At 46.9% G+C, this 22,659-nt stretch overlaps 1 protein-coding gene across 3 annotated transcripts in view; it reads right to left on the reverse strand.

The window, feature by feature from the left end:
* Positions 1-3,755: 3,755 nt before the first annotated feature.
* Positions 3,756-22,659, reverse strand: part of ofcc1 (orofacial cleft 1 candidate 1) — a 53,182-nt gene continuing 34,278 nt past the window's right edge. For all 3 annotated transcript variants that reach the window (XM_023805777.2, XM_023805775.2, XM_023805776.2), the window contains 6 exons: positions 22,244-22,496; positions 21,859-22,022; positions 20,176-20,335; positions 12,190-12,366; positions 8,202-8,328; positions 3,756-5,900 (listed from right to left, as the gene is read on the reverse strand). In XM_023805777.2, coding sequence (XP_023661545.1) covers positions 5,845-5,900; positions 8,202-8,328; positions 12,190-12,366; positions 20,176-20,335; positions 21,859-22,022; positions 22,244-22,496 — 937 coding nt within the window. In that variant the 3' untranslated portion in view covers positions 3,756-5,844. The remainder of the gene's footprint in view (positions 5,901-8,201; positions 8,329-12,189; positions 12,367-20,175; positions 20,336-21,858; positions 22,023-22,243; positions 22,497-22,659) is intronic.

Genomic DNA, 22,659 nt, shown 5'->3' on the forward strand with positions numbered 1-22,659 from the left:
GTACTGGGGCACAGTCATGCTAGAACAGAAAAGGACCTTCCCCAAACTGGTCCCACAAAGTTGGAAGCATAGAATTGTCCAAAATGTCTCAGTACGCTGAAGCATTAAGATTTCCCTCCTCTACCAAACTTTACATTTGGCATAATGCAGTCAGACAGGTAACGTTCTCCTGGCATCAACCAAACCCAGACTCATCCATCAGACTGCCAGACAGAGAAGTGTGATCTGTCACTCCACAGAACATGTTTCCACTGCTCCAGTGTCCAGTGGTGGCATGCTTTACACCACTCCATCCAGTGCTTCGAATTGTGCTTGGTGATGTGAGGCTTGCATGCAGCTGCCCAGCCATGGAAGCCCATTCCATGAAGCTCCTGGCACACAGTTTGGAGTTAATGCCAGAGGAAGTTTGGAACTCTGCAGTTATTCAATCAACAGAGCACTGGCGACTTTTACACAGTATGAACCTACTCTGTTACTTTATGTGGTGTGCCACTTTGTGGCTGAGTTTCTGCTGTTCCTAAATGCTTCCACAGCTTACAGATGACTGTGGAATATGTAGCAGGGAAGAAATTTCACAAACTGACTTATTGCAAAGATGGCATCCTATGACAGTACCATGCTTGAATTCACTGAGCTCTTCAGAACAACCCATTCTTTCATAAATGTCTGTAACCCTGACTGCATGACTAGGTGCTTGATTTTATACACCTGTGGCAATGGATGTGAATGAAACACATAAATTCAATTTTTAAGAGGTGCGGCCCAGTACCATATAGTGTATAAAGTCCTATTTCGTGTATAGAACTGCTCCTAAACAGTCCTACTTCCCGTATGGAGCTACACCTCTATATTCATACTTCCTGTGCAGAGCTACACCTCTATATTCATACTTCCTGTGCAGAGCTACACCTCTATATTCATACTTCCTGTGCAGAGCTACACCTCTATATTCATACTTCCTGGGCAGAGCTACACCTCTATATTCATACTTCCTGTGCAGAGCTACACCTATATTCATACTTCCTGGGCAGAGCTACACCTCTATATTCATACTTCCTGTGCAGAGCTACACCTCTATATTCATACTTCCTGTGCAGAGCTACACCTATATTCATACTTCCTGTGCAGAGCTACACCTATATTCATACTTCCTGTGCAGAGCTACACCTCTATATTCATACTTCCTGTGCAGAGCTACACCTATACTCATACTTCCTGTGCAGAGCTACACCTATATATTCATACTTCCTGTGCAGAGCTACACCTATATTCATACTTCCTGTGCAGAGCTACACCTATATTCATACTTCCTGTGCAGAGCTACACCTCTATATTCATACTTCCTGTGCAGAGCTACACCTCTAAAGTCCTGCTTCCTGTATATAGACTATTATAGAATAACAGGCTGTCACATAATTATGAGTACCATCAAAGCCCATATAAACAGCAGCATCTGTCTCTCTGTTGCATGTCCCTCGTAACCGTGACAACGCGATTCCGGTAACATCCACGTGTCAGGGGTGTTCAATCATGGAGACAGGAGCTCTGTCACCCCTGACAGGGATCCTTGTTGTGTAACCGTGTCTTTACAGAATCACTAATAAATCTCGGTACATTAACAGTGTGATAGGAGGTGCAAAGCAAGCACAATTTCATAGCTGAGGAGCAGCTAATGGCTGTGCTCCTCATTAAGGGCCATTAATCACGCACAGCCTCATCCCGTTAATGCGGCCGCCATAAACGCCACCTTCCTGGGCAACTTTAAATCTGTCCCTCCCACCTTAAGTAACACTAAAGTGGTTTTAATGATGGGGGGAGCTGAGCCATCGCCGGGTTTGGGCGCCGCCCGACGCAGCCCAGTGTGCGCACGACTGCGACGATTACACGCTTTCCTCATGGAAAAATGTCTGTGGAAATTCCTGCGAGGACATTTAGGAAAATGAGTTTTTAATTGTGTGAGGAGCAGCGGCCTGCTCTGCTCCACCGGTGACTCCATAAAAAGAGGAGCAGCAGGTGAAGTGTCAGACGTCCCCCAACCCCACCCTGGGGTGACACGTAGGTCGGCACGTGTCTCGCAGGCTGATGGAACATGCTGGAAAAGTGAATAATTTTTTGAGTAACGTTACAGTCTGCTCAGCATCAATGATGAATTCTTATTATTCTGGGCATGAAAATATATTCATGAAATTTCAATGCTGAGTAATATTTTACTAAAAACATCTGACATTCTGTTTCTTTCTCCAGCTCAAGGCAGTGAGTGATTTTGGACAAAATAAATCTATTTCCCCTCCGTGTTCTCTAGGCCTGCGATGGTCAGCAAGCCGACACTAACTTCTCCACGTTCTCCACCTTCCAGGGCGGCGGGATGGAGCGCAGTAAATCCTCTGTGTCATGGGCCCTTTCAATGGAGATAGACTCTGATTAGCGGGTCAATCCGTTTGACCCCACAACAGACATCACCGAAAAACAACATGGAACCCAGACAGCTCACACGACGGCGATGCAGGAATAAGATTCTAGAGTATTCAGGACCTGCATGTCACACGAGACTGATCTCATCTCCTCTGAGGTCATGCTCACATTGAATGAATGGCTATGGGTTGTGACCCAAAAGTGTAGATGCATGGTGTAGGGACCATCCCCAGATGGGCAGCTTTACGGAGGCCATTAAAAGCACGTTCCTAAACCTGGCTGGGAGCACTGGACTGCCTCTCCCCAGGAACGGACAGATCTTTGGGAACCCAAGTCTGTACATCTGTATGGGAAGCCAGAGCGGAGCACCTCCCATGCAGTTATGGGCTGGAGCGTCTCTCAGCTCAGATCCACTGTTATCGTATGTAAGCTGCTTTGAACACGATTAGCCGCAGCACTAAACCGTGAGGTTAATACAGCCCATTACCACCTTCTACGTCGGCTTCTACAGGCATGTTTGAGTGATGACTTTCCTACAGGAAGTAACAGCTGTATGCGCAAATCGGGCATATAAATCAATTAGCAGGGCCTATGTACTTTAAATGCGCTCATTAATTAAGCAATGTCACATACAATGAACCATGAAGTTCATTACATTCTTAGTATTCACTCAGGATTATTTGAAGAAGAAACGCGTTTACTTAATAATTAGCACAATAACGGTGAGTTTGTGCCAGAAAAGGGTCACAGATGTTCATCTGGGATGGTCTGGCGACCCAGTGCTGCCGTTTTTGATGTCCACATGCTGGTTCGTGAACATCGACACAAATAGGGTCGTGTGGTTTCATTGCTGGGATCAGTGTCTGTGAATATGGTATTTCAGCAGCACATTCCTCCAGCACCGAGACATGACAGGAGACACACAAAGGGAGAGCGAGTGAGCAGAACAGAGCCTCAGCTGGCTGTATTAAGCGATGACCTCTCTGTAATGAAATATGACGAGAACATTTCCCAGCGTTATAACGGTTCACATTCGCACATCATTTGCATATTCATATTTTTCCCCTGCAAATTATTTTCCTTTCAGCAGGACATCTGCCTTGCTCCGAAGGAAAAAAATAATAAATACATAAATCAGAGCCCATGATGGATGGGAATGCCGAGGGTCCCCTGGGTGGCACGGAGCATCTGATTCCACTGGACTAGGGCACGGACTGCATTGTGTACAAACAGCCAAATAAAGTATGAGAATACCAAGTAACCTTTGATTTTTCACAACTTCTTTGTTTAAAGAACAGATATACTATAGTACACAAAACACAAGAGTTTACTGAGGTTATTTAACTGACACCAGGAACTGGTCAAACCCTAATAAACATCGGGTCATATCAATCCGGTGCATCCAGTAATGGGGATCTAGGCCATAATGTCATTGACAGGTGGGAATCAGTACATTTTAACAGTATCTATTACCTGAACAATACAAGTTAAGCCAGGATTAGCTCATTTCTCAGAGGATATTTGATTGGCTGTCCTTGTGAATGACAGCAGTAAATCCCATCCACAAGCCCTGAAGCCCTAACACCGCTACATGTCCTTACTGTACACTATGCTTTACAGCTGGGTCCCCTTCATTCATCTGATTGGCTATTATTTATTCAGATGAAGACAGAGGTGGAGACACGGCCAGGGGGCTGCCTTAGCTTCTGTGTACACATTATGGCAGGGGGCTAAACAACGGGCAAGCGGGGGGCACCCAAAAATAACACAGTGTTGACCTAGCAGTGTCCTGGGTTAGAGTACAGCAAAGGATCAAGTGGTTTCAGAGACAGAGACCAGCAGATGACAGGCTGCGATTTAACTGAAACCAGCACATGCAGAAACCTAGAGGCAGTCGGGGGAAATAACGACTCCTCACATGACTAAGTCTGAAATGTAAATAGTAGGCAAACAGTGTTTATTGCTGACAACCAAACCGCGCTGCTCTGAAGGGTCCTGAGTACTGCTGATAGCAGGAGACACCAGCCTCATGATGGACGACCAACATTCATCTGGAGCCTCATATTTCAGCACATAAGTACAGCCACTGGATGAGTGTACAATGTCTGAGATTCTCCATTTATTTATTAGTAAATCTTATTGCTGTCACTTATCTGCCTGTTAGGTGTTATAAAATCCCCAGGATTTGGGAACAACTCTCTATTCAAAGAGATACCAGAGATAAACAGCACTCAGCAAGCAAGCGAAGCTGCAGAAGTCGCTGCTAAAGTGTGCAGGCGGTCGCCATGTTAATCTACATATCTTGCTTTGTATTTGCATTGATTTATTTTGTCAGGTCTCTAGTTCTATTAACAGATCATTCATATCCAGTCTTATCCTGATTATATACAGTTATACAGTACTCTTGTTCTGTTAATGGACTGCCCTTATGTAGCACTTGTGCTTTTTGGACCCTGAATGTAGCTATATTGTTATGGAGATACCTCTCTCCACGGCCATCACAGCAAAAGATAAAAGAGAAAATGAGAAATGAGAAAAGTTGAAAAGTCTCAAACATTAAGCACCAAAACAGTTCCGACTCAACAAATTTGGCTGTAACGAGCACTCGTAAAATCATCATCAGTGCAAACGACGGTATATTAAGCTTAGGGCTTACACTGTGAGCTGAGCATGATGGGGCCGAATAAAAGCTTTATAGCCGGGTCCCGGCTGCAGGGATCACAGAGCCGGCCCTTGACGCCAAAGACACATGTTAATAAGCCCACAACCTTTAATTAAGCAATATGTGTAAGTAGGCTCCCATTAAGACGTGATTTGTGGGCGAGTTCATTACGCCGCGGCCGAGTCACCAGGCGCACATCCAGTGCAAATGAAGGCAGCCGGAATGTTATCCGGCTTAATGTGAGCCACTATTGATTTTTATCACTGCCCTGTGATTAGTGACTTTTAGAATCTTCACTTTTCATCCCGCTGGAGCCGCAATGAAGCCCTAACGACCCTCATTCGTTTTATAAGGCAATCACTCATTTGCATTGTTTATTGGCTGATAAATGACCTTCCCATTCACCATATTTATGCTTCTTGCCTGTACAGTATTTCCTTTAATGGTTTACACCACACCCTTCTTCGTTCTGATAAATCCACTATCATTCTTTAACGTGACGAATCCCTGCATAATATCCAGTGAGCGATTCCTTCTAAAATGTAATAGTTTTTTGTGTCTTGATCAGTAGCTTATGGATCTGATATTTTTCAGTCCGCATGGCAGCAGTTGTGAATCACTGCCAGCATGTGTGATCACATGACTGAAAGGCTTTGCGATCCCACTAATTAAATTGGCCCAGTGGAGTCGCTGGTCCACGGAACACTGTGCTGCTCAGTACTGCAAGTGGAGCTGTGCCGGTCGATCCCAGGGTCCTGAACTCTGAGCAGTTAGGGTCTCAGAGCAGCAGTGGAGCTTCCCTCTGCTGGTTCAACTCTGTGAGATCCTGCAAGAGCAGTTAACAGTGTGGTCAAACTGAACAGTGCACGCTACCCACTCCACGCCATTTAAGGGGTCAAACTGAACAGTGCACGCTACCCACTTCACGCCATTTAAGGGGTCAAACTGAACAGTGCACGCTACCCACTCCATGCCATTTAAGGGATCAAACTGAAAAGTGCAGGCTACCCACTCCACGCCATTTAAGGGGTCAAACTGAACAGTGCACGCTACCCACTCCATGCCATTTAAGGGATCAAACTGAAAAGTGCAGGCTACCCACTCCACGCCATTTAAGGGGTCAAACTGAACAGTGCACGCTACCCACTCAACGCCATTTAAGGGGTCAAACTGAAAAGTGCAGGCTACCCACTCCACGCCATTTAAGGGGTCAAACTGAACAGTGCACGCTACCCACTCCACGCCATTTAAGGGATCAAACTGAAGAGTGCACGCTACCCACTCCATGCCATTTAAGGGATCAAACTGAACAGTGCAGGCTACCCACTCCACGCCATTTAAGGGGTCAAACTGAACAGTGCACGCTACCCACTCCACGCCATTTAAGGGGTCAAACTGAACAGTGCACGCTACCCACTCCACGCCATTTAAGGGATCAAACTGAACAGTGCACGCTACCCACTCCATGCCATTTAAGGGATCAAACTGAAAAGTGCAGGCTACCCACTCCACGCCATTTAAGGGGTCAAACTGAACAGTGCACGCTACCCACTCCATGCCATTTAAGGGATCAAACTGAAAAGTGCAGGCTACCCACTCCACGCCATTTAAGGGGTCAAACTGAACAGTGCACGCTACCCACTCCACGCCATTTAAGGGGTCAAACTGAAAAGTGCAGGCTACCCACTCCACGCCATTTAAGGGGTCAAACTGAACAGTGCACGCTACCCACTCCACGCCATTTAAGGGATCAAACTGAACAGTGCACGCTACCCACTCCATGCCATTTAAGGGATCAAACTGAACAGTGCAGGCTACCCACTCCACGCCATTTAAGGGGTCAAACTGAACAGTGCACGCTACCCACTCCACGCCATTTAAGGGGTCAAACTGAACAGTGCACGCTACCCACTCCACGCCATTTAAGGGATCAAACTGAACAGTGCACGCTACCCACTCCACGCCATTTAAGGGATCAAACTGAAAAGTGCAGGCTACCCACTCCACGCCATTTAAGGGGTCAAACTGAACAGTGCACGCTACCCACTCCACGCCATTTAAGGGGTCAAACTGAACAGTGCACGCTACCCACTCCACGCCATTTAAGGGATCAAACTGAACAGTGCACGCTACCCACTCCACGCCATTTAAGGGATCAAACTGAACAGTGCACGCTACCCACTCCATGCCATTTAAGGGATCAAACTGAACAGTGCACGCTACCCACTCCACGCCATTTAAGGGGTCAAACTGAACAGTGCACGCTACCCACTCCACGCCATTTAAGGGGTCAAACTGAACAGTGCACGCTACCCACTCCACGCCATTTAAGGGATCAAACTGAACAGTGCACGCTACCCACTCCATGCCATTTAAGGGATCAAACTGAAAAGTGCAGGCTACCCACTCCACGCCATTTAAGGGGTCAAACTGAACAGTGCACGCTACCCACTCCACGCCATTTAAGGGGTCAAACTGAAAAGTGCAGGCTACCCACTCCACGCCATTTAAGGGATCAAACTGAACAGTGCACGCTACCCACTCCAAGCCATTTAAGGGATCAAACTGAACAGTGCACGCTACCCACTCCACACCATTTAAGGGATCAAACTGAAAAGTGCACACTACCCACTCCACGCCATTTAAGGGATCAAACTGAAAAGTGCACACTACCCACTCCACGCCATTTAAGTGATCAAACTGAACAGTGCACGCTACCCACTCCACGCCATTTAAGGGGTCAAACTGAACAGTGCACGCTACCCACTCCACGCCATTTAAGCGATCAAACTGAACAGTGCAGGCTACCCACTCCACGCCATTTAAGGGATCAAACTGAACAGTGCATGCTACCCACTCCACGCCATTTAAGCGATCAAACTGAACAGTGCATGCTACCCACTCCACGCCATTTAAGCGATCAAACTGAACAGTGCATGCTACCCACTCCACGCCATTTAAGTGATCAAACTGAACAGTGCATGCTACCCACTCCACGCCATTTGAGAGGTGAAATTGAAGAGGGCACACTGCTCACTCTATGCCCTTTAAGGAGTGAAACTGAAGACTGCACATGATTCACTCCAAGCTGTTCTGGGGGTTAAATTGAAAAGTGGACACTACTCACTCCATGCTGCCTTTCTCTTTCTCCTCTCCCTGACGGGACAGGAGGCGTGTGGCTTGCCCCGCTCTGCTGGATTCTGTTTGGAGCACAGGACCATACCATTTCGGGGCTCCAGGCAGTCAGAAACCACCTGTCAGGGCACAGAATCAGGACCCTTTTACTGTTATACGGCACCTATACAGTAACCCTGAACACGTCACTGGGCATTTTTATTTTCCCCAAGCATATTTGATTATATATTTTAATTAAATCATTAAGTGTGTGTTGCAGCATGGGCTGGCTGAATTTTGGAGAGTTCTGTTAATCACAGAGCCAGAATTCCCAGAATTTCAGAATTCATGTTAAATTGCCAGATTCACTTTTAATTTGCAGTGTATTTACTATTAATTTAAGGTTGTAAAGAAAACAGGGTGGCAGCTAATTAACCAGAGAACATTACCAGCATGTCCTGGCTGCTACTCCCTTTAAGTTATTCTTTTTATGTTATATCCTTTATGTTGGTCCTGGCTGTTACTTCCAAGTTATTCCCTTCAAGGTACTCCCTTTATGTTGGTCCTGGCTATTACTCCTTTTATGTTAGTCCATTTATTTTGGTCCTGACTATTATTCCTTGTATGTTACCCCCTTTATTTTGGCCCTGGCTGTTACTCCCTTTAAGAAACTCCCTTTATATTGGTCCTGGTTATTACTCCCTTTAAGTTACTTCCTTTAAGTTGGTCCTGGCTGTTACTCCATTTAAGTTACTCCCTTTAAGTTGGTCCTGGCTATTGCTATTTTTATGTTACTCCATTTATTTGGGTTCTGGCTATTACTCCTTTTATGTTACTTCCTTTATTTTGGTCCTGGCTGCTGCTTCCTTTAAGTTACTTGATGTTACTCGTTTTAAGTTACTTCCTTTATGCTGGTCATCGCTGTTACTCCATTTATTTTGGTTCTGGCTATTACTCCTTTTATGTTACTCCCTTTATTTTGGTCCTGGCTGTTACTCCCTTTAAGTTACTCCCTTTATGTTGGTCCAGGTTCCCTGAAACTTGAATCTTGAATCTTGAAACCTGCTCCAACTACAGCAGAGAGCCAGTCAGGCTCAAACTGTGAAACTGCACTTATTACTGTATGATCTGATAAACTAAAAATAAGTAACAGCAGAGGCAGCCACAGAGGGCGGGTAGAACAGGAACCAGCAATGTTATCCCAAAAAGGCTGCCTGTTATTTTAATGATGATGTTGAAGGTTCAGCAGAGTTATTACATTATGCAAACCAAGGCATAAATCTGCTCTTTAATAGTATGACGACTCACAGAAAAACCCCTCAGCAAAGTGCATGTGCCTGGGGCAGAAACAGTGGACGATGGTCCATGAAATGGTCATGAGCAAGGACATCCTGATGGGGCGAAAATGAAGACATTGTGTGAGCATGATGTGGAACCTTAAAGAGCCAACCACGGGATTGATGCAGACTTTCAGTTAATGTTGCTGTAAGGTTTTTTTAAAGGTCAACCTTCATATTTGAAATCTAAATTGGGTCAGTACTGGCAAGCATCAATTCATTTGGAAATCTGAAAACCTGAGTCATGAGATTCTGAAGAAAGAGCAGAGCTAATGTCCTCTCTGGTAAATTATCTCAGTCAAAGATGGGGATACTAACGGCTGTTTCTCTGCCCTCATCTTGAAGGCTTGATGAAGCTACAGTGGTGCTCTGACCTCCACCACACTGAAAGAAAGCAGGCAGTTTGGGTTTATGTCTAATTATAATGAAAGTTTACTCTCAGAGTTCATGAAATCGACTCTGGCACAAAGTTTTAATACAATAAAAAACACGCCCTTAGTGTTCACTCACTGCAGTTAGGATACTCAGCAGCTTTTAGTCACATCATAAATAATTTGTTTAAAGGTAATGTTCCAGCTGTGCATTTTTCCCAGAGGCTTTCCATATGGCAGGTGACTGCCAGGCAGGACAGGGATGTCAGTGGGGCTGGTGTCGGGGGGGGGGGGATTACCTGGATAAAGGCCAGCCTGGGACAGGGACATCGGCAGGGCCGGCACACGGGGGCCACAGGCCGTGATGGGGATAACACAGAGACTGTTATACAGGGGGCCACAGCTGGATAAAGGCCAGCCTGGGACAGGGACATCGGCAGGGCCGGCACAGGGGGGCCGCAGGCCGTGATGGGGATGACACAGAGACTGTTATACAGGGGGCCACAGCTGGATAAAGGCCAGCCTGGGACAGGGACATCGGCAGGGCCGGCACAGGGGGGCCACAGGCCGTGATGGGGATAACACAGAGACTGGTGTACAGGGGGCCACAGCTGGATAAAGGCCAGCCTGGGACAGGGACATCGGCAGGGCCGGCACAGGGGGGCCACAGGCCGTGATGGGGATGACACAGAGACTGTTATACAGGGGGCCACAGCTGGATAAAGGCCAGCCTGGGACAGGGACATCGGCAGGGCCGGCACAGGGGGGCCACAGGCCGTGATGGGGATGACACAGAGACTGTTATACAGGGGGCCACAGCTGGATAAAGGCCAGCCTGGGACAGGGACATCGGCAGGGCCGGCACAGGGGGGCCACAGGCCGTGATGGGGATAACACAGAGACTGGTGTACAGGGGGACACAGCTGGATAAAGGCCAGCCTGGGACAGGGACATCGGCAGGGCCGGCACAGGGGGGCCACAGGCCGTGATGGGGATGACACAGAGACTGTTATACAGGGGGCCACAGCTGGATAAAGGCCAGCCTGGGACAGGGACATCGGCAGGGCCGGCACAGGGGGGCCACAGGCCGTGATGGGGATAACACAGAGACTGTTATACAGGGGGCCACAGCTGGATAAAGGCCAGCCTGGGACAGGGACATCGGCAGGGCCGGCACAGGGGGGCCACAGGCCATGATGGGGATAACACAGAGACTGTTATACAGGGGGCCACAGCTGGATAAAGGCCAGCCTGGGACAGGGACATCGGCAGGGCCGGCACAGGGGGGCCGCAGGCCATGATGGGGATAACACAGAGACTGGTGTACAGGGGGCCACAGCTAGATAAAGGCCAGCCTGGGACAGGGACATCGGCAGGGCCGGCACACGGGGGCCGCAGGCCGTGATGGGGATAACACAGAGACTGTTATACAGGGGGACACAGCTGGATAAAGGCCAGCCTGGGACAGGGACATCGGCAGGGCCGGCACACGGGGGGCACAGGCCGTGATGGGGATAACACAGAGACTGGTGTACAGGGGGCCACAGCTGGATAAAGGCCAGCCTGGGACAGGGACATCGGCAGGGCCTTGAGTGCTGGCAAAGTTCTTGTCATAGTGAATACCTCTATACACAAACCAGTACGGGCAGTCTTTGCAGTTAATATTCCAATTTTTTATGGATTAATATTCCAAAATAAGAAATACTACCACAAATTTCCGCTGGCAGAATATTCTTCTATGTGTGAATCTGGATGTAGCTGGTTCTCATTGGTCTGTGCAGCAGAAGAAGCTGCTTTGAAAATGGCATCGCCTTGGAGCGGACTGGTGGTGCGGCTCAGTATAACTGTCACCTTTGATGGAAAACTTTAAAATCTTCACGTTGTTGGGGATGATCCAGGCTGCTCTTGGGAGACGCGGCTTCATTCATGTGCTTGCAGTTATTACTGAGCAGGAGCAGCTGTACATTTCATTAGACAGCGATCTGTACTGCGTGGGCTCTGTCCCATGTGTCCGTATCAGGAATGCCATGGATACGGGTGTGAGGTTTCAGGTGGGAAGGGGGCACACGTGCTACGGGGGGGGGGGGGGGGGGGGGCGTAAAGCAGCAGAGGGAACCCGTCTCCACATAATAGCTTAATGATCTTCTACACTGCTGGTGTCTGTGAGTTTTACATCTTTTTCTGTGGCATTGTGAGATCAGAAGAAGATCAGGTCTGTATAAAATCTGATATTTCTTTCTGCCTCTGTGGTAATGACAACATCTCATCTCTGACAACAGCTGGGGGCACCTACCTCCATGATGGCCCCATCAGGCTGGCGGAGAAACTGTCGGTACAGCTCCCGGAAGCTGCTCAGGTGTAATGTGTAGATGGACACGTGGGTGCTGGTTTCTCCTCCCACCAGCACATTACCCCCCACCGGGTCAGTGCTGGAGGGGTCGTCTGTCCACACGTAATCGTACACTGCCACCTAGTGAGATAGAGAACACCCCCCAACACAGACAGTGATGTCACCGTCAAGCCCCCTGACAACAAATTCAATTATGTACTGTCAAGGACTGGTTAGTGCGGACGAGACTCGCTCACAAGGGAAGCATAGAGACAGGCAGACGCAGAGGGACAGACAGGCAGATGCAGCAGGACAGACAGACGCAGAGGGGCAGACAGGCAGATGCAGCAGGACAGACAGACGCAGAGGGGCAGACAGGCAGATGCAGCAGGACAGACAGGCGCAGAGGGACAGACAGGCAGATGCAGCAGGACAGACAGACGCAGAGGGACAGACAGGCAGATGCAGCAGGACAGACAGACGCAGAGGGGCAGACAGGCAGATGCAGCAGGACAGACAGACGCAGAGGGACAGACAGGCAGATGCAGCAGGACAGACAGACGCAGAGGGACAGACAGACAGATGCAGCAGGACAGACAGACGCAGAGGGACAGACAGGCAGATGCAGCAGGACAGACAGACGCAGAGGGACAGACAGACAGATGCAGCAGGACAGACAGACGCAGAGGGACACACCTTGACAGGATCCCTGTAAGCATAGATAACCACTATTAAAACAGGAAAGGAAGGTATCCAGGAACAACTAGATGCAGCATACAAAAACTGAGATATTAGGTAAATGATTAAATGAAAATCGCTGTGTTGCATACTTGATAAATCTATAAGAGGGCTGTGTGTCGACTCCAAATAAGCCATAAAATAAGGACATTAATCAGGAACTCCATTGTGATATGTGTGAAAACGCTTTTCTTCCTGTGTTTCCTTTAACACAAAAAAGATGTGATAACGCTTTTCTTCCTGTGTTTCCTTTAACACAAAAAAAGTTGCACAGTGATGATGAAAGCGTGCTCAAGCCAGGATCGTTAAGTGCGATGTAAGAGCAGACCAGCGCGGGAGAGGGGAGGGGGGACAATCATGCTCAGGCATGGTACAAGGAAACCACTCTTCTACACCCTTAGATCCTGCTTTTGCAGATCTGGCCTATAAGAGCCACAGAAGAGCACTGTGGGAGATCCTCCTGGTGGCTTTGGTGTCTACTCGCACCAGGGCTGTTCAGTACCTGTAATGTACTGTATTTGGGGAGCAGGGAGGAAGCAGAGCATGTAACATGTTATATAGGTCATGTAACCGGAAGCCATTCATGTGTGATGATCAGGGAGGCTCTCTTACATCTGCTCTTTTCACATGCTTGAACATGTCAGCTCAATCAGGGCCAGCTCCATTTGCTTCCAGGTGCATTATGGGATACATGCCCCCAAAATACAGTATTCAATGATAAACACTAAATTGATTAAATGTTGCACTGTAAACGCAACTTAAGATGGAATAAAATGCTCTTGACTTGAACCAGAAATTTAAGCAGGCAAATTAAAATGGGGCATCTTGGTCAGCTTGATCTTTAGTCTTTTTTGTGAGGATACAAACACCTGGCATGTCTAAAGAGGGATGTGATCCCTTCCCGACTCCCTACCAAACTGGTCAGTGACAGGGCTCATCCACGGTCCCTCTATGACAGGTGCAGAATCGATGTCACTAATATTAGTGTCCCTAAGATCCCTGCATTTGTGGCATTGTGACATGTGATTACGTTTCACATGTGGGCTCTAAAACCTGGAGTGAAACTTTGCATCTTTCTTCTGTTGCTTCTCTGGCATTTTCCATTCATCCAGGAAATACTCCTGTCCCGCCGCCCAGCAGCACCCACCTCCCCTGCTCTCCCTTAGCGCTGCTTATATATAGCACGTGTTTCCTCTGGGATCCCTTTGCTTTCACTCTGTCCCACTTGGCTTTAATTTACAGTTGGAAAATAATTAGAGTCCCTCTTTCTGTGCAGAGCGCAGTGAAAATGTAAACAAAGCTGCCCCACGGGCTGGTGCTTCATCACCCTGACAGGTGCGTTTGAGTTTACTGGCTGGGCAAGGGGGGGGGGGGGAGTGCCTCGTTTGCGTGTGGGCTGGACGTGCTGCCAGAGATGGGTGGTGCTGCTCCCCTGGGGGCAGGAGCCCACACCTCAGGGGGCTACCCGACCTCCTTGGGGTCCGCTTCGTGAGGGACAGCTTGTCTTGCCTCTGTTTCAGTTACTGTTGGATCAGAGGCAAAACACACAACAGCAGCGAGTGAGGCAGCATGAGAAACAAGGTTTTGTGACGATATGGTGAAGTCACACGGCACTGCAATGTTCTAAGATCTGCCTCTGTAATCACAGTGTTCAAACGACGAAGTGTACACAACAAGTGAGCTGTCTCTATAGATTGAATAAACTGAATCATAACTCACACTCGGAAGACGATGTTCAGGTTGTACTAATCAACACTGTCGGGATGATGTTCAGTCAAGATCAGTTACAGTCGACACTGAGGGGATGATGTTCAGTCCAATGCCCAGATTGTACCTCACTTGCTGAAAGGAGGGACAATTCCTGCCTGGCCACCTGGGCTGTATCGTTGCTTAAAGCTTATACCCAGATATGGGATTTAATAATGATACATCTCAGGCAAAGTTCACCTCTGTTTGTCATCCAACCTTAAAAAGCCGCAAGCTGCCAGCTATGTGGGCTACAGGGAGTCTTCAAGGTCAAACCCTCTGAGACGTAAGAATATAATGTAGAGCATCCATAAGGACGGGCTGCAGCTACCCCAGGTCCTCTGGTCTTTACAGAATCACAAAATACACAAATATACTATAAACAGAAATTTACACAAATACGCTAAAATGATTCCCCAAAACTGCAGCAGCCATCTTTGCTAATAGGTGACCAATCTTTCCTTTTCTTCCTGTTTCATCTGGACATGGTCCTTCTGTAACAATAGCATTGAGGGGTAGCGCTCAGCCACTCGTACACAATCCAATTTGTTCCCTCTGTTTTGCATTAGGACCGGGGGTGGGGGGGCATGCAGTCCCACGGCCCAGTGAGGGACAGCAGAAGCTGGGACCGACATGTGGCTCCAATTCTGAGGGTGACGGCTGTACGTGTTTTGACAGCTGACGAGGCGTGCAGCAAGTCGAAATTAAAAGTCCTTCACAAGCGTTCCAGCACTGGATGTGTTTGCCACATGGAAATTGCAGGCATGTTTTCTCCCCTTGATACATTGACCCCATTCATAGTCAGATTCTGCTTCCTCTTTTGGTGCTGAATGGATAGACTTGTTAAGGAGATAATCATATCCCTTTTCGGATTAATCAGGAGAGACACGTTAACCAGCCCCTGTAATTAAATGCTCACATTGAAGGGCTCAAATTGAAAGTATTTACATGCGCTAAGAGACAGATTTAATCTGATGACAATTCAATCAAGAACACTGTCGAAATCCTGCATGCTTTATAAAAGATAAATCCTTTTCACCAAGCACTATCATTATGGATAATACCACTTGATTTTAATTGTAATTGCCACTCTTCCACTGGACTGAGGGGAGCCTTCATCACCTGCATGCTGGATTTGGACCAATGAGGCAATGCGAGGGAGACCCCTTTACTCTTTGCCGCCCACAGATTTCCATGACCTTTTCCCAGGCAGAAGCTTGTCCATTCTGCAGTCACCTCTCACATCCATCCCTGACAGAACCCGGGGAACGGGAATCCCAGTAATCGAGGAAGCCCATCGTAAGCAGGGATGACCTCACCCCTCTGCCAAAAGGTCACCTGCTATCCAGTCACTACAGGCGTCGCCACATTTATTCCAGGTTTGAGTTAAACACCTTCATTACAGAATGTTCCAGTTTCTATTGCTTTTTATTGGCATCTTCCCACCCATCAGGAATCTGGCTGGATGGGGAATGCCCCAGCAACCTCTCCGAATTCACACGCTCACTTTCTTTTTGCGTGAACTCTGCAGCTCAGCTGAAATGTTGACATGTGTAGCGTGTGCTGAAAAGAATGCAAAAAGATGTGTAAATGGTGTAACCATACCCTGGGAAGAGGAAATTAAATTCAGCGTGCGGCTCGACAAGGCCAGGAAAACGACTGAAGGAATATAACGGCATCCAGCTCCGGCAATAAAGAGAAAAGAATGGAGAGGGAAGAAGAAGGGACATGTACCTGGGGATCCATCAGCATGGTAGCTGAGGCTCTGTGAGAGCACAGTACTCAGGACTTCCTGAGCATAGCAGCCGAGGCTTCGGGAACATGGTAGCTGAGGAGTACTGAGCAGAGTAGCCAGGGCTTCCTGAGCCTGGCAGCCAAGGCTTCAGGAAAGTGGTAGCTGAGGAGTACTGAGCAGAGTAGCCAGGGCTTTGTGAACGTGGTAGCTGAGGAGTACTGAGCAGAGTAGCCAAAGCTTCCTGAGCCTGGCAGCCAAGGCTTTGGGAACGTGGTAGCTGAAGAGTACTGAGCAGAGTAGCCAAGGCTTCCTGAGCATAGCAGCCGAGGCTTCGGGAACATGGTAGCTGAGGAGTACTGAGCACAGTAGCCAGGGCTTCCTGAGCCTGGCAGCCAAGGCTTCGGGAAAGTGGTAGCTGAGGAGTACTGAGCAGAGTAGCCAGGGCTTCCTGAGCCTGGCAACCAAGGCTTTGTGAACGTGGTAGCTGAGGAGTACTGATAGAGTAGCCAAGGCTTCCTGAGCCTGGCAGCCAAGGCTTTGTGAAAGCGGTACCCTGCGCGCATCCGGTGCGCGACGGCTTCACGTGACAGGATCCCTTGAAGTTAACCAGATGGGGTGGAGCAACAAAACCAGCCCTAGTGCCACGGTGCTAAGGGCACTCGAGTGCTATTACAAGACGCTGAGGGCACCCTTATGGAGAACTGAAGATATGACAGGAAAAGCTGCTCTGCCAAGACCTTCTGACAAAACAGTTTGCATACCTGCTGAAGTATTATAGATGTGAACACCTCCCTTCCAGGTATGGTAATCAAGAGGGTGACAGCAGACACTTAATTAGGTCCATCTGCATCACTGCCTTTACATAATTAATGGGTTCATTACAGAACTTGAATATAATTTTGTACTCAACTGGCTTATATCAACAGAGGAGAACAATGTAGAAGATCAGCAGCAGTCGTGCTGTAAATCACTGCTGTGCGTCTCCCGGGAGTAAAATGTGCATCTCCAGCAGCTTCAGTCTGCAGCCTCTTTCTTGTTTATGAACATCCTTGCTGCTGTTACAGTTTGCTTGTAACCTTTACTGTAAAGCCTAAAGTAACAACCAATAATGCTAATCATATGGCCTGGAAGAAACCAGGGTGTGTTATGAAGTTATCTGGTAAGAAAAAATCTGATTATACTTTATGATTGCCTTGTGAAAAGTACAAGTTCAATAATAATAGGCTATTAGGGTATTTGTTATCGAATGTAGATAGTTTTTATTGCTTCTGTGCTTGAGGGAAACTGCGTAGCATATAAAACGAATCGGCTGTGAGCTGCCGACTTTCAGTCCTGCCTGTAAGGTAGCGTAGGGTCCAAACCACACGCTGCCTTGTTATCAGAGTAGTAACGTTCAACACATTCTATCACAGGAAGCCTGGAAACATGGAGGCAGCATTTGGCGGGACCTGCCGCTCTGTCAGCCTCACACTGTCCCCATCGGCTTGTGCTGGAAAAGCCAACTGGGACGTGGAGACGTATACGCACCAAGCCGGCAGACACCACGAGGCTTCATCACGGGGAATGTGGCGACACTAACGATTGTGTTCATTGCCACTTTTCACTGTGATGCCCAGCGAACCTTCAGTGAGCCCGAACGCTGCATTTACCTGTCAATATGTGTTTTGGTCTTTTAATTTCTTCCCAGCTAACAAAGGCCTTGTGGCCTATTGTTATTAAAATTATGCTTCCCCTCGAATATTAATTGGGTCCGTAATAAGAAACACGATGGATTCATTATTTAATTGCAAGGGCATATTTCGAATACAGTTTCTGGAATGTATTTTTAATGAAAAACACTACATCCTGACCTAATCATATCAACCTTATTCTATCTAATTAAGGATGCAAAAAATCATTAGAGTTGCAAAATATTAGTTTCAGCTCAGTCGGGCTGCTCCCCTCTGCTTCATGAATATATTTTTTCATGTCTATGATAAATAGTTAATGAGGGAAAAATGACAAAAATTTGCATGTAGGCAAATTAGTTTAATAGGGGTATGCCTTTGCTCAGTTAGGAAAGTGACCCTTTTTGCATGGAGAAATTGCTACAATAATTATGAAATAATGGCAAGGACCGTCTTATTTAAATGAAAAATTGCCTGCCTGAATAATGTAAAAATCATAAAATGCAATAACCCTAAATTTTCATCATGCTGGCAAATGTGTTTAATGTGTTAGCATTTTATCAGTTTAATAAAGGCAAATTAGAAGCAATATGAAATATGCAATAATTGTTGTAATGCAGGAAATACATGTACAGCGGGTTGGCACTAAGACCACCGTGAGATACCGATAGCAAATGCAGCCTGTTTCTTAATTGTAAACCAACATGAGGGGTAATTGCTTGCAAACTTTCCCATTTTTCTCTCTAAACAACAGCTTGATGCCCACAGAAACCTCCCCCCCCACCCCAAAACTTTGACTTCTGGTTTGGCCTCGTATCCTAGTGCCTGCCAACAATGGTGCTAATCGTGTCACTCTCACTGATGAGTGTAAGGCTGGTGGATGAACGAGAGGCAAAAATGAGAACAACCAACCACTGCTAAGAGCCGTACCATATGACCTGCAGGGCCACATCTGAGGCATGTGACCTAGAGGGACTGTGCTCTGAGTGCAGCTCAAAACCAAGATCACATGGGAGATATCCAACATCCAGGATCATGTGATGGTGGCAAATCAGGGCTGACACGGCTGTGAGGTCCCATAACTGCAGTGCATTCAGTGCTCTACATCTGGAATCTTCCAACAGAGGTCACAGTGAGCCTGAAGCCCCGTGACTGTCATAGGGCAGCCTGCTGAACTCCTAAACCTCAGCACAACATTATTTATACTTAGGCTTTAATATGCATGAAAACATGAATGTGATAAGCCATTGTATAGAAATAAAGGCACCTGACGTGATGATGAAACCGTTTGTTGGCGTTTCTCTGCACCCAGACTATTGCAGCTGAGCTGTGCACCAGACAAAAGGATGCTTCACAATCAACAGTTCAAGGCACATCCTCCCAAGGCAGAAGACGACTGCCAGTCAGAGTGACACCAAACTGCCGAGGTAATTCATGGTTCTCTTAACTGATCTTTCACAGTTACATAGTGAATGTTACAGTATTCACTGTGTACTGCCAATATCAGTCATGCCATCAATATGTATTTCTGCAGTAGCACTAGCAATAAAATAATCTCTCTTCGAGTGCGATAAAATTATTTAAGAAATAAATTGAATCCAATTGTAAAGCACTTTCATATCTGAGGTTCTGCTTCACGCTGCGGACTTACAAATGAACATGCACACTGTGCAAGTATGTGTGAGGCTGTTGATTGGACAGTCTTTCTTTAATGAGACGTCTTTGAAAATTGATTTCCACATACTAATCAAGCCACTAGCTGGGTTTCTGTTTTGGTAATTATCTTGTACTAATTAGAATGAAGTTAAAGACCTTTGAGATGAATTCTTGGCGCTCGGAAATGTAACTAAAGAAAATATAATGATATGAAATAAGGTGATTCGTGTATCTTTTTTAAGCTATACATCTTTGTTAGGGGCTGTGAATGAAAGGCAATAATGACCATGTTGCACACTGATTGTCAGACATTTCCCTTAAGATCAATGATGAATCTTGTAAAAACCACTCATTTACCCCAGTGGGGCCTGTGTGGTGTTTTCATACACGGACTGAACAGACGCTCACCTTCCTCCGTTCTCCATTAAAGCCCCTCCACTGCTCTGCCTTCTTCACAATGTAGCTCAGCTCCTGATTGGTCACCTCCAGATCCTGCGGAACGAAGAAGGAGCCTTCCTGGCTGTGCAGACGATGGAAGACGTCCATGAGCCGACCGTCATTGTGGAGTCTGCAGTGGAGAGGTGACGGACTGTCATGGATATACCACTCGATCCTCACTGGCATGCCAGACCTTTCATTTAAAGTAAGCAAAGTCTAAATAAAATATATCCAGAGTGTCAGGCTGGTTTTATACGCATACACCATAATTATGCTACTGTCATAACGGGTCCTTTCACACATAAGTCCAATATAGCTGTTGACCTTTATCGGCTGTAACCATCATGACGATCTATAACAGGAGGAGCAGAACCGTGTTTTTTACGGGGATAAAGCTGACAGTTATGCCCTGCTTTTCCTTTCACAGTCAGTCCCAACACGATGAACACAGACATTTACAAACATAGAGTTAACAGCTAGTGCGGAAATGCTGAAATGTCCTCAGAGCTGTTCATGTTCGTGCCATTTTAGTCAGCGCTTTGAAATGTGTTCACATACATTGCTCTCCCATATAAATGTTCATATACTACCCTTTAACACCAGATCAGAAAAACTCATATTTTGCCCATTACAATTTAAATTTCGATGAACTGAGCTTGTGCCCACAAAGAGCTGCTCAACACTTTAACGTTCAACACAAGGCCAGGTGACCCCTGAAGCATTCTCCTTTCACCTGCTGTTTCCTTTTTCTGAAAAACTACCCTGGCACTTGGTCTAAATGATGCTTAAATGATGAGGAAACCTTCTTATAATCCAGCCTGGGTTCATGTTCATGTTTTGCTAAAACAGCACGTGAGTAATGTCCATATAAAAACGTACACCACATCCATCATGAGTCAAGCGTACGGGGAAAAAGTTTTGTGATGAGAACCTTTTCAGGTGCCGTCGCCATACGTATGACCGGGGACAGGAAGAAACGTTAAAATCAACAGTGTTTCCAATATCCATAAAATCGAGGTGTTTACCTTTCGGTCATTTGAATGCAGTAACATTGCTATCGATGTCACAGTACAGACCTTATATTTGTAATGTTTTGGGTGAAAAATCTGTAAAATATTTTTCAGGGAATAAATCAAGGCTGCCTAAAATGTAATTAAAGAAGGATAACAGTTCATTCTATCTATATGTGGAGCCTCGGGGCTTCCTCAGAAATAGGTCACATGCCATGTCACAGCTGCTCCTCACAGCCAATAGGAATCAAGAACCCCGAAAGGATCCGCCCCCCTCAGTTCAGTGCCCTACATTCAGCGCGATGCGTGTCCCTGTGAGTGGCACTAGTCATTTTGACAGACTCCAGTATGAATGTCACCCATGCTGGGTTAACACAAATGATGCGGCAGCCGCATTGGTGTACTTCCACACTGAAAATGCTGATTACCTATACAAGGACTGGCACTTTTCGTCAATTAAATAGTAAAATAATAAAATTGATTAAAAATATTGCGCGCTTTGCAAAATACAAGAAATACATAGGAATAATAGGAATAGCAGAGCTCGGAGATGGTCCTGATTCCTGTCAGTGCATGTGAGTGCATACCGGCTCTCAGACCATCCTTCCATTCACCGGCATGGCTGTCAACCACCACCCCTCACCTCAGGAAGTAGATATAGAGAATGGTGATGGAGCAGACCAAGAGAACGGCATAGAGGAACAGGGTGATGAGGACCCCAGCGGTGTGTGACTGCTGTGTCCGGTGGAAGTGCCAGGCCAGTTTGGCAGCATCTGCGAGGGGTCGCCCCGAGCTGTAGACCAGGCGCTGGACACACAGAGCACATGCTTACCGGACCATTGAGTATGAGGGACTGTACTTTCACATACAAACTGTGCTGTATGTCTGCATCTAGTGTAATCATTGAGAATAAAACACAGCATTGTGCAGAAGCCAACAAAAGGCACCTTCTTTTTCTCCCTTATGTGACTTTGTCAGGATAAAGTGAACTCCTATTTAAAGTCCACAAGTTATTTTAAGTGACTTACCCCCAGGACTGCATCCACTGCAAAGACCGCTAGAGGGTCGAGCACTGTCCAGACTCCCAGAGCCATGATAAAGTTTGACAAGAAGGAAGGTGATGAGCCAAATATCAGCTGACAGCCCCATCTGATCAAAACCAGGAGTAACGTGGCTGCATTCAAGGTCAAGGGTCCAACCAGGACCACCACCAACTCCTCATGGGTACGCAGCAGGGAATTCTGGTAGACAAGGTCCACAGTGTAAAGATGAAACTGGAATCTGAAAGCGAGCAAGCAGGGCTTTAAACAGAGCAACCAGAGCACATGCGGGTGTCCCGTCTTCATCAGGTTACCGTTTGGTTTACAGGGAACTCCAGACCTGCGGGGCGTGTGAGAATCACTTTACATGCTCACAGCTGTCCAATTAAGGATTAATGTGAAAC

This window comes from Paramormyrops kingsleyae, chromosome 1, assembly GCF_048594095.1.
Source record: "Paramormyrops kingsleyae isolate MSU_618 chromosome 1, PKINGS_0.4, whole genome shotgun sequence".
Taxonomy (NCBI): Eukaryota; Metazoa; Chordata; class Actinopteri; order Osteoglossiformes; family Mormyridae; genus Paramormyrops; species Paramormyrops kingsleyae.